The 13,151-nt window shown below is 46.9% G+C and overlaps 1 protein-coding gene across 1 annotated transcript in view; it reads left to right on the top strand.

Moving 5' to 3' along the window:
- The window catches only part of rp1l1a (rp1 like 1a), an 18,294-nt gene extending 5,159 nt beyond the window's left edge, over positions 1-13,135 (top strand). Inside the window, exons 3-9 of the mRNA XM_079672425.1 lie at positions 447-693; positions 1,397-1,789; positions 2,002-2,266; positions 2,364-5,983; positions 7,456-8,514; positions 9,126-9,848; positions 11,471-13,135. Of these exons, the coding sequence (XP_079528551.1) occupies positions 466-693; positions 1,397-1,789; positions 2,002-2,266; positions 2,364-5,983; positions 7,456-8,514; positions 9,126-9,848; positions 11,471-11,767 (6,585 nt within the window). The 5' untranslated portion in view covers positions 447-465 and the 3' untranslated portion in view covers positions 11,768-13,135. The remainder of the gene's footprint in view (positions 1-446; positions 694-1,396; positions 1,790-2,001; positions 2,267-2,363; positions 5,984-7,455; positions 8,515-9,125; positions 9,849-11,470) is intronic.
- The last annotated feature ends 16 nt before the right edge of the window (positions 13,136-13,151 follow it).

The raw sequence follows: 13,151 nt of genomic DNA, 5'->3' as shown, positions 1-13,151 counted from the left end.
TTCTTAAATATGTATGTTCAAATATATATCACAGTATTCATGTGTTAATAAGCCACAGTTTCAAATAAATTCATTCAATTAAAGTTGAAAACATGTTCTAACAAATCTATGTTGATAATAAAAAAGCCCAACTAGAGTTATCATAAAAATCTGAGGCTTCTGTTTTAAGAATGAGCTGCCTACAAAATAAATGAAACCCACTGGAGAGCTGTGAGCAGTTATTTTATTAAAGCATTTTCAAGTATCAAGAATAATTTACCTACATTGGATTGACTTTTCCAACTTATAACAGAACTTATGAGGCAAAATACCTCCAGTGGGTGGCCGAGCCCTTCGTATATTTGTCTGTATGTGGCCCTCGGTGAAAAAGGTTTGGACTCCTAGATGGAAGCTACAGTTTTACAATTCACCTAAATCAACATTTTGTTTGTTTGTGTGTCCCTCAGGTGTGTGTGAGATCGCAGCATGCATTCGGTCCAGACAGAGATGTGGGACCCCCAGCCCCAATCTAAAAATGCCTCGCCCTTCTCCCCGCGGCCACCCTCCAATGCTCGCCTCGCACGTGTGACCACCCCGGCCAAGAGGATCACCTTCTACAAAAGCGGCGACAGCCAGTTCGGGGGTGTCAAGATGGCGATCCACAAGCGCAGCTTCAAATGCTTCGACGCCCTGCTGGACGACCTTTCCCAAAAGGTTAGTGGGACGGGATCAGAGACGGGATCAGAGACGGGATGTGGAGATTTATTTTGAAGCTCGCTGTGGAGATGCACTTTTCAAGATGAATAGATACAGAGATCCTAAAATAAATAAAGAGGTTAATATCAGGTCAAATGTACCAGTTGTTCTCTTGAGTGATTGTGATGTTGTCCTTGTTTGGTGTTGTAAATTGAGTATTACCATGTGCCATCGTAAAGACATCAGCCTCTAGTCTCATTGCTCCAAGAACTCCTTCACAATATGCAGCGGTGTAGTGGGGATTTTTTTACTGGGTGGACGGGGCGTGGGGGGGAGACACTATGGACGCGCTCGTGAACTGTCAAGGGGGGGGGGGGTAAACTGTGTGTGGACCTCTGGGGACAAATGCGGGACATAGTCTCAATTTGTGGGACGCGGGACAAATAATAAAAATGCTGTGTGTGCAGTCCCACACAGTGGTCTCACACACACACACACACACACACACACACACACACACACACACACACACACACACACACACACACACACACACACACACACACACACACACACACACACACACACACACACACACACACACACACACACACACACACACACACACACACACACACACACACACACACACACACACACACGCTTCACGCCCACTACCCCACTGACAATATGTCCCATGTATGTCCGTGTCCCCATCCAGGTGCCGCTGCCATTTGGGGTGCGTACTGTGACGACTCCCCGCGGCACACACTCCATCAAACACCTTGAGCAGCTGCAGGACGGCGGATGCTATCTTTGCTCCGACCGACGCCTCGCTAAGCCGGTCAACATGGAGCTGGCCAGCAAACGCCCGGGCATCTGGTACCATCACAGCAGGAAGCCCCAGAGACCCGAGTCGTCGTCCGCAACACCCCCGGGACATTTATCTTACAGGCAGCGGAGGATCCTGCTGGTGAAGAACAGCGATCCGGGGGTAAGGAGGAGCGTGGTTCTGAGCAGGAGGTCCACACGGAGCCTGGGGACTTTCCTGGATGCCGTGTCCGAGGTGATGCAGTTTCACGTCCACAAGCTTTACACTGCAGAGGGACGAAGGGTAAGAAGTGGCTTGTTTTACTTACTTATGGTGGTGGAAAGTACAGTGACTGAAGTATTGAGCATTTACTGTATTTTTTATTGTCATTTGGTTTGTATTTGTGGTTTTTCGTGTCTTTTCATTATTTTCCTGTATTTTTATTCTTCCACCTCTACTCATGGTCATGACTTAATGTGCTTTCATATTGCTGATGACCCTGAATTTGTCTCCAGATCGACAGCGTGCAAAGCCTCATGACGTCTCCCGGTGTTTTGGTGTGTGTCGGTCGGGAAGCCCTCAGCCCACTGTTGGTAAACTTCATGAGAAAGAGCTCAGAGGAAAAACTTCCCGGTGTGGGCATCAGGTCCCCAGTTCTCGGACCGAGGATCCCGGGAAACGGGGCCCGATCTCCTGCTACTCAAGGAGTGAGATCCCCACCTCATGGAGCTCATTCAAGAGCCAGCGAGTACAGTGAAGTGCATGAAAGCAAGAAAAATGGTAATTTGTTGAAAAAAAGTTAAATAGTGAAAAATAAATACTGGGTTGTAATTACATTCGTTGTTCTCTCTCTCTCTCTCTGTCTCTGTCCTTTCAGTTAACTTCGGTCTGGAAACCAAAAAAAGCATCATCCACCCTCGCTCAGATTCCTCAAGCCGCTCTACCCGTTTCTCCTTGTCTTCGGAGAAGTCGTACAGCAACGGCGTCAGGCCGTCCATCATGAACGACGACATTGAAAAGCGTGTGGTGGTCAACAAAGATGGCAGCCTCTCTGTGGAGATGAGGGTGCGTTTCCGCCTGCACAATGACGAGACCCTTCAGTGGTCCACACAAGTAAAAAAATCTCCATCTCTGACCAATGAATGCCAAGCCCCGCCCCACTATCTGCAGCAGGGCCAATCGGAGAGCTGCTCTGACCCCGATTCCTGCTCCTTTGACCCTGAAGGTGTGGATTATTCCAACCAAAATGGTGTTATGAAAGGAAACGGATGCCCCTGCTGCTACCAAAGACAGGAGCAGCAGTACGACTTGTGGGAAAACCCGGCACACTGCCACAAACACCACCCTGTCCCTCCTCCACCTGCATCCAGACACACCGTCGCAAGGCATACACGCTCTTCCTCTTCCTCTTCGTCCTGTAACTCCAGGAGGGTGCTGCGCTGTCGAGCGAGAGACTCAGAGCCGAGCAAAATAGTCCAGGAGGAGATGTTTGTGACGGAGCAGGTGGAGGTGGAGCAGGACGGAGATACATGTGTCGAAGTGTGCACGGTGAGCCGAGGATGCAGCCGAAGTGAAGTCGTCGCCATTGACAGGAAGTCAGTGGCGGAGGTTATGATGGAGGATGACGAGCGTCCGCTGTCTGTGATCAGCAGCTCCTCACATGTCCTCCAATCCCTGAAAGAGGACCAGGATGATGAGCTGCCACCCAGCGCCTCACAATGCTGCCGGAGCATCGAACCATCTCCAACGCACAAGGAGGATGAGGAAGAGGGGAAGAGCAGAGCAGCGTCCTCGTCTCACTGTGGAGCAGACACCCCCCATCCAACAGCTGACGACCGAGCCCCAAGCTCCAAGTCCCAAAGGAGTCGAGCATCTGACAGGTCTGGTGACAACAATATCCCAAACGCAGAGGAAGAGGAGGACGCAGAACTAAAGAGGGTTGTTAGCAGCTTGTCTCAGAAGTCATCCGGCGTGTGCTTTAACTGTGGCGGCTGCAAACGCGAGGCTAACTCTGAGTCTATCAGTCGAGCGTCACAAAGGTCCGATCGCTCACACAAAGCTCCTTCCAAGCCTCCCACACCTCTCGGAAATAACGGTAGCGACGACGAAGACTCAGAGTGTTCGATTGGGTCGACGCAGTCCAACAGGAGCAACATCACCGGCCGCTGCTCGGCGGTGTCACACATGCTGGAGGACAGAGCCTCCAGTCACATGTCCAGTCCTGAGGAAGGAGGGGTCGAGGAGGAAGGAGCCAGTGACGGTGATGTAGGAGACGAAGCAGAGGAAGCAGAGGAAGAGAGGGCTGATAGCTCCTTGTCAGACAAATCTGGGGCTTCTGTAAAGACAATAACTAAAGCTGCTTCCCCGACTGGAAGTGCAGAACTGGAGGAAGAGGATACAAACAAAAGAAGTCCCAGTGCCCTCTCTGATAAGCCAGACAGACCTGAGAGTGTCCTTTCTGCTAAATCCAATGTGTCTGCAAAGTCTGGAAAATCCACTTGCAGTCGCTGTGCAAGGCCAGTATCTGCAGCAGCTCAGGAAACAATTGAACCAGAAGAAAATGGACAAGAAGAAGGAGTTGAGGTCGAGGAGAGAGCAGCGAGTGCCGCTTCAGCAAAATCCAATCTTTCAGCGAAGTCCTCCAAAGCTCTTGAAAGGTCAGAAAGTGGAGAGGGTGAAGAAGAAAGGCCTGCGAGCAGACGGTCTGGTAGATCCAACGTGTCTGTTAAGTCTTCAAAGTCGTGCAAATCTAACGGCATTGACATTGCTGAACCTCCATGCTCCGAGGAAAAGGAAGATGAGTTGGTAGAAGATGAAGTGGCTTCTCCAGCTGTTTCAGAAAGAGCAACCAGCGCCATGTCGGGGAAATCAAACAAATCCTCCAAATCCCAGAAGTCATCAGCAGTTTCTCCAAATCCAAATGAAGCTGATACTCCTTCTATCGAGGCAACCGGAGCAGAGGAGCCACATGAGGATCAAGAGAGGGTGGCGAGTGCTTTGTCAGTGAAATCAAAATCTTCAGCGAAGTCCCGCACATCTCACAAGTCCTGCAATAGTCTCAAACCGGTGTCATCGACGCCACTTGTTGATGGGGAAGGACATGAGACAACAGAGAGAGCTCAAAGCGCTGCATCCTCGAAATCAGGGAAATCTAGAGTTTCTACTTCGTCTAATCATAACAAGCTTCCTGAAGCCGACGCTGCAGAGACAAGAGGATCCAGTGCCTTGTCCGTTCGCTCCACAAAATCCGCTAAATCTGGAAGGTGTAGCTGTGGAAAAGCGTCAGCACTCGACAAGGAAAGGAAAGAAGAAGACGAGGAGGAGAATGAAGCAAGCGAGGAGGCTTCTGAGCGGGCTGCCAGCGTCTTGTCCACCAAAAGTCAGAGGGAAGATTCAGGAGACACCGAGCGACCACTGAGTCGAAACTCATCCGTTTCTCTTGGCTTGGCAGAAGACCAAGAAACAGCTGACTCGGACAGTGGCAAGTCCAGTGTTTGTTCCCGTGTAAACACGGAGAAAAGGAGCCGAACGAAGACAGCAACTCCCCAGGAAACACGCCCCACCGTGTCTCAAAACAGCCGGAAAAGCCCTCACAATTGCCCTGAAATCCCTACTATTAATACACCAGGAGGGAGTCAGGTTAACGAGGAAGAAGGTGAAGAAGAAACCACAAAGAGACGAGCAAGTGCAATGTCCGCCAAAAGCTCCCGGTCTCACAAATCTTCGTCTCGTGTCAAAGCAGCTGCGAAAGAACAACACGAGCTTGAAGTCGACAACAGGAAATCGTCTGCAATGTCATCCGCGAGTGGGAGAGGTCGGAGTAAATCCTCTGCTAGTGCCAGGGCTAAAAAAGCAAATGATAACGATGCTGAAAAAGAGACGGACAGCAGGGCGGAAAGCGTCAACTCAAAAAGCGGACGTTGCCTCAAACCTGAGTCGGCAGTTTCCGCTCATTCGGGGTCAAAAACAAAAGCCTCAAAGCAGAGTACAGGTGAGGGTTCGGTGAAAAGTAGCAAGGCCAAATCCAGTGTGAAATCAACAGAGTCTCAAAAGAAAGGGGTGAACGCGTCGAGCCCCTCTCACTGCTCCACTCTGTCCCAATCTCTGTCCGCCGCTGACCTGCTGAAGGAAACCAAGGCACGTCCACAGAGTAGAAGCAGTGTTAGGAGTCAGAGGAGAGAGGAGGTGATGACGCCTGCCTGTCTGCCCAACGCCTCGCCTAACGAGGTGGTCAGTGATTGGCTGCGAAGTATACCCAACAGTATGATGGGAGCCAAGGAGGAGGAGGAGGAGGAAGAGAAGCCTGCAGAAGAAGAGGATGTTCATGAAGATGGGGTGGAGGAAGAGGAGAAGGAAAAGGAGGAAGAAGTGGAGGTTTTAGATCAAGGGAAGGAAGCCGATGTTTCTCCTCAGGACACCAAGAGCTGGAAGTCCTCGGCTGCAGTGATGAAAGTCCTCCTGAGCTCCTCCATGGGCCGATGCAAGAGCATGCCAGAGGTAAGACTTCATGCAAATGCTTTCTGTCTCTGTGATAGGAGTATTTGGATTTTTTTTTAAAGGCAAGGTTTAGGCTTCAGTCGGTGAAAAAGGAAAAACATCGAAAAACGATGATGTTGCGCTTTGCCCACTCAAAAGGTGGGAAGACAAGAGCAGGTGTCTTCCCACCTCTAGATAGAAGAAGTGAATGATGCCCTGTCTCCGTCAATGATAAAGCGGAGGCAGCTGCAAAGTCATACACAGTACCAACAGCTTGTTAGATCCAGGGTGTCCGCGGGGTCTTAAAAAGTATTAAAAGTTGATAAATCAATTTAGCAAAAATGAAGGCTATTAAAAAGTATTAAACGGCATTTTCCGAAGTATTCCATTTTGTAGCTTGTTTTCAATAAGTATATAAATTGTCCAAAGAGGTTGTATTCTACAGTCTGCCTGAATGTAATCATTGCGTAGGTGTGTAGTGTGATTCTGTGTAGTTTATTTATGGCATCCCGTTGGATTTGACGTCATCTGAACAGGACATCGAACGCTCACTGCTTGATAGCACGCGAAGGTCCGTTTACGCCGGTTGTTAAACAACATCGTTATGGGGAAATGCAAGTTACGGCGCATTTCCACTGCAGCGGGTAGCCCCGTTTAAGCGTCGTTAATCGTCCTCAAGCGGCCAGGCCAGTTTTTGGTGGCCTTTCCATATAGCGTAGCACCGGCTAGTGGGTACTTTTTTCCGGCCCCATAAAATCGTGGTTCTATCAGGCCAGGGCCAGGGCTGAACTAGTGACGTCAACACTCTCGACTGCTGATTGGTCAGAGAGAATTGTCACAAGATCGTGCGCGAGATCATCCCAAGCGTCGCATATATATCTAGAAGCAAGCTTGCAGCATTTTTATACACAGCATTTTTGTAAACGGAGGAGCTACAAAAAGGGCAACGTCAAAGAAAAGCACACCGTGGTCAACCGAGGAGGTGACGACGTTCCTACATCCGTTGGCCAAAAAAAAGCTGATCGCCCCGCCTACACTGCGTTGCTACCCCAGGTCCTAAACTGTAATGGAAATGCGCCACGGCCTCGGACAGCCAGCGAGGCAGCCCGAGGCAGCCCGAGGCAGCCCGAGGCCGGAGCGAGGACGCTTAAACGGGGCTACCACGCTGCAGTGGAAATGTGCCATTAGCGTCCAAATGGTCGGAAGATAAGGAGGAAGGACAATCGATACTGTATATAGTCGACTCGCCAATGTAACCGGTTAGAACTCCAAGTGGCGATGAGGTCTTAAACTGTATGGAAAGGGTCTTAAAAAGGGTCTTAAAAGGTTTTACATTTGACTTCAGGATTCCTGCACATGTAGATAACATAGGAATACGAAAGTAAGTTGTATTTTCCCCAACGCTTTCCAATAATGGCTAATTCACTAGGACTTAGGTTGTCTGAATGAATGCAGGTTTAGTTCATGTATATGTACCATGTTTTCTTCTGTAGGTGTCTCCAGTGTATGGTCGCAAACTAAGCACATCGGCCCGCGGGCTCTTGGACTGTTTGACCCAGCTCCAGCTCATCGATCCTGCGGTGGGTCAGCAGAAGAACGGCGACCAGCGCTACGAGGACATTATGGTCATCCTGCAGTCCCTCTGGCTCACCGAGCAGAAGAATGATTTAGTCAAAGAGCAGGTGTCTCCACCGAGGTCTTCATCCGGGCTGGGAATGAGCAGCGGCTCTGCAGGATCCGGGAAGGACAATGGGAATCATGGTGGGGATGAAACGAAGGAAGAAGAAACAAAGGAGGCTTCTTTACATGTGGAGAAAGCTGTAGAACAGGAGGAGGAGGGGGAAGTAAATGCAGAGGCAGAACCAGAGGAGACAGAAGTACACGAAGAGGCAGAACCAGAGGAGACAGAAGTACATGTAGAGGCAGAACCAGAGGAGACAGAAGTACATGAAGAGGCAGAACCAGAGGAGACAGATGTACATGAAGAGGCAGAACCAGAGGAGACAGAAGTAAATGCAGAGGCAGAACCAGAGGAGACAGAAGTACATGCAGAGGCAGAACCAGAGGAGACAGATGTACATGAAGAGGTCGTCCTTCCAAATATGGACAGCCTCAAAAACACCAAGGACCCTTCGTCCAGCTCAGCAAACGACAGCTCCAAATCCCCGACTGATAACGAGCGAGACACGCTGGACGACTCGAGCTCGGCCACGCCTCCGACTGTCGTGAGAGCGCCTCTGACCAAAAGACAATCCCAGGACCCCGATCCGGTGTGGGTGATGCAGCTGCTGAAGAAACTAGAGAAGCAGTTCATGAATCACTACATCACGGCCATGTCGGAGTTCAAAGTGCGCTGGGACCTGGACGACAGCCTCATCCTGGACACTATGATCGGAGAGCTGAGGGACGAGGTGAGCAAACGCATCCAGCTCAGCATCCAGCGAGAACTGAAGAAGATCCAGGGTCGAGCCGGACGAGTGCCTCGTCCTCCGCAGAGAGGAACTCTCTCCAGAGAATCCACCATGACGGACAGGAGGCGTCAAATCCTGAAGGTAACAGCACCAAATCATCATTTTCATTTTCATTTGTTCCGTCCGTGGTATGCACAACTTAATGTATAACAATTATTTACAAAACATGTCTGATATGACCTGCCCCTTTCTCAAAATATAGAAATAGATGGTCTGTATGTTCATATTTTCTTATTCACAGCCAATCATAACAGTATCGTAGGAAAATAAGAGAAACACAAAAAAGTATTTCCCACTTGACAGTTAAAAACGATTTTCCATTTACTTTGAAAACATTGAACAGTGTTTTTAACAGTTGATTACCCTGAACTTTAATTATAATTCAACTGAAAAATTAATAATAAATAAAATAAATAAAATAAATAAAGTAAATAAAATAAATTAAATAAATTAAATTAATAAAATTAATAAAATTAAATAAAAATAAATAAAATAAATAAAATAAATAAAATAAATTAATAAAATTAATTAAATAAATAAATAAATAAAATAAAAAATAATCCTTTTATTTCAATTATGCTGTTTTCATAATCGTTGCAAGCCAAAATCGTAATCGCGATTAAAATACGATTAATTGAGCAGCCCTACAATAAGCAGTATTTGATTTAACTGTATTTGTTACTTCCACATAGGTCATGAAGAACCAACCAAAAACGGCCGAATCCCAGAGTGACGGAGAGATGGCGGGCGAGTTCAGTGACCAGCGTAGTGAAGACGAGTATTGCCCGTGTGATGAGTGCGTTCGAAAGAAAATGGCCGCCAGACCTCTCAGAGAAAACCCGATTCCATCCGCCGAACTTCCGATGTCGAGAGAGTTCGACCTCCTCAAGATACTCCAGCTGAAGAAAAGCCCATCGCCCGTTCTCGCGGTTGTTCCAGTTGTGGAGGAAGAGGAGGGGGATAGCGAGGTCGCTGCAGAGGAGGGGAGGAATTTAGAGGTAGTGCAGGAGGAAGAGGAGGAGCAGGACGCTAAAGAGGATATCCAAGCTATGATTGTTTTCGAGGATACGATCCTAGAGGAAGATGAGGAAGAAGGAGAGGAGGCAGGAGAAGTGGAGGAGGTAGGGGAGGAAGAGGAGGAAGGATGCCAATGCACCAAAAAAGGAGAGAAAACCAGCGACAACACAGGTGAGGAAGAGGAGAGAGCAGTAGAGGAAGAGGAGGAAGGAGGCGATGAGGAAGAGACAGGAAGTGGGAAAGAGGAGGAAGCAGTAAAGGAGGAAGCTACAGGCGAGGAAGAAGAAGCACCTGGGGAAACAAAGGAGGATAACGGTGCAAAAAATGATGAAGATGAAGGGGTTGAAGAGGCCGAGGAGGGAGGAGAGCAAGGAGAGGAGGAGAGAGCCTCATCACAGGTAGGATCAAGAGCAAACGGGATTAATTCATTAGAAAAGTGTTCGTCAAACGGTTTATTTTAAGCGTTGATCACAGTTATATAATTAAATTATGTATATTTATATATAAGTTATATGTGTAATGAATGAAGGGAACAGATATCATGTATTTCATTCTTGTATTACATGTATTTACCTTCTTCACATGTACTTTTAGTCAGGAGGTTTAATAAGTATGTTCTTTTGCTCTGTTACTGCACGAGACAACCTTTTAGTTATAACACCGCCTGCTCTCAAAGTGCCCGAACATTAAGTGCGCTTTAAAGAGGAATCTGACCTACTGCTAAGTCTAAGCCTGCGGGAAAAGATAATCTCACTATCCAATTAGACAGACTGAACAAATCTGTTGTGTTTTCAGCGCTGCCACTGACGCAAGTGTGCTGTTGTTGTCAGCAATAATAATGTACTGTCAGGATTCGGGAAATTGTGGAAAAGGTAGGACCCGAATGCAGACTACAAAAAGGGTAAAGGTCTATAAACAAAAGCCGATGACAAAAAAAATGACATGAAACAAAACGAAAGCACAAGAAAAAAACATTACCGAAAGACTGACCGTGACTGACATGGAGGGAGACAGGAAAAAAGACAAGACTAAATACAAAGAAGGGTAATCACAGGACAAGACACAGCTGGGCAGGGGAGGCAGAAAAACAAGGGCAACAGGTGAACACAATCAGACAATCAGGCACAGGAGGGCAAACACAGGCCGTTTCTCAATCGCGAGGATGCTTGCTTGGTAGCACATGTCTTCCGAGTCACTTCCTTCAGAAGCTAAGCAAGAATCCTTCCTGGCATTCGGAAAACGAAGAGTGGAACAGGCTAGCAAGTGTGTGTCATATGAGAGGCCCCGCCTTACATTTTCCGCCACAGATTTGGGGAAATTGGTCCGTGCGCAAAGCATTGTGGGGATTTGAAGGACGCGAAGTCTACCCATGTGCAGCCTCGAAATTACCCCCAAACCAAGGACGCGGCCTCGGTGGAATTCCAAGTATGCTGGAGATTGGAACAGTCCTTCGGCGGCACTCGATGACGTAGCATCCTTGAATTATTGGCTTGGAAGCCAGTTTCCTCGAGATTGAGAAACGGCCACAGAGACAGGAAACAACAGACAAGACAGGGGGCGAACACTTTTCAAAATAAAACAGGAAACCAGAGACAGACAAATCACAACACAGACAGACCGTGACATGTACTTGATGTACTGCAGCCTCTCTGCACTGATTTCAATTCAAATGTATTTATATAGCCCAATATCACTAAATACATTTGTCTCAAAGGGCTTCACAAATCAACAAACATATCTGAGATTATACAGTGACAAGACAAATGTGAAAATACCAATGAATGGGTACAAAACACAATGACACAAATACAGTTCAAATCAGGTCCATGAGGATGTTTGAATGGAGTTTAAACTAACTGTCTAAGTCTTCAGCATACTCTTAAAGGTGTGGACACTGTCTGCCTCCCAACTGGAATTGCGTTAATTACTTTGTTACCAGCTGTACTTACGGATAATAACATGCCAAAGTAGTTGTGAATTACTCCGAGATAATGAACTGTTTTCTTGTTTGGCCCCTCAGTGCCAGGAGGTGAACAATGACACAGAAGATGGAGATGCTGTCGAAGAGGTAACGCCTGAGGAGGAAGACGAGGAAGTGAAGAAGAGAGATGTTCCCCTTCTCCATCAGTTCACTAAAACCTCTGTGGAGTCGCAGTCCGGCTCCATGGACGACATCGACACAGAATCTCCTCCGATCCCTATCGACTCCATAGAAGTGCCCAAAATGGCGGGTGGCGGTACGGGTCAGAGGAGGAGCCGCTCTCCAGGTCGAGTGAAATGCCGAAAACCCAAAGACAACGAACTGGATGACCAATAACTCCCATGAACCCTTGCTCTATCAGTGACTACACAGGTGGAGTTGTTCAAAAACTGCGACCAAAGCAAAGAAGTCAAACACTTGAATCACTTTATCACTCCAGGTCCGATGTAGAACTTTGAAATGCCACCTTATTTATCCACTATTTAAGTATATTTGTATATTTTCTAAGTTATTTGTAAGCGATATGTCTATATTCTGTATTGTATGTGTACTGATATGGTATACTTTTTAACTAAACATTGACTCCTATGGGTGTATAATGTAAGGTCAAATGATTTATTGAATCATATAGCCATTTATATAACAAGTACCTCGTTAGGCGCTAATAACCTGTTTCAGTTCATCAGTTTAATTCTCATTACGTTTTGTATTCTCAGGGGTTTGGAAAGTTATTTCCTAGATGTTATTTAAGAAGCCCTGTGATGTAATCTGATTACCCAAAAGGAGTAGTTTGACATTTTAAGAAAATGTTGAAAGACAGGCAAGAGTTTATACCACTCTCTTGCGTCAATATGAAGCTAATGCTAATGCTAGCTTAGAAGCAGGGGGAAAAGCTAGCCTAAGCTAATTAAAAAGTACTCTTGAATTTACTCCAAAATTGACAGAAAGAAATGTTATATTCCGTATTGCTAACTTTATTTAATTATATTTGAACTATTTAACCTTTGCGTAATCTGTACCTCATTATATTAATGTAGTCCAAATACTGTGATCATGTACTGAACATACAGAAGCTACAAGAGAAACACTGAGCTTATCTGAAGGTCTGAATTTCAGGTTGATGTGAACCTTTCTCCGCTGCTTTAATATAAGAGCTTGTTGTTTGGTGTGTGTTAGATGCTGTGTATTCAGCTGGGGTTTGCATAATGAGCCGTGTGGATCAACAGCGTGAAGCGTGTTACTGATGCCTTACTGTATCCATGGTGATATCAAGGTAGATGGACAGGAACAGAGGAGGAGATCACGATGGAGGGTCTGACGTTTGTTTCCTGACATCTTGAGCCTGTTTAGGGAGGCCGGAGTGAATCTGATCTGCTGTTTAAAAGACCGGAACATTTTATTTTTAAAAGACCCATAAAGAGTGTTTTCTATTGTTAAACGCAGGTCTACTCCCTAACGATACTTTCCTGCTGTGGTTCAAGAGGGTGTGTGTGTGTGTGTGTGTGTGTGTGTGTGTGTGTGTGTGTGTGTGTGTGTGTGTGTGTGTGTGTGTGTGTGTGTGTGTGTGTGTGTGTGTGTGTGTGTGTGTGTGTGTGTGTGTGTGTGTGTGTGTGTGTGTGTGTGTGTGTGTGTGTGTGTGTGTGTGTGTGTGTGTGTGTGTGTGTGATCATTCATTTTAAGGTGAAGACTTGGTTAGGTTAAGGGTTAGGGTTAGGCATGT

This window comes from Notothenia rossii, assembly GCF_949606895.1.
Source record: "Notothenia rossii genome assembly, chromosome: 3".
NCBI classification, from domain to species: Eukaryota; Metazoa; Chordata; class Actinopteri; order Perciformes; family Nototheniidae; genus Notothenia; species Notothenia rossii.
This window is presented reverse-complemented; position numbering and strand designations above follow the sequence as displayed.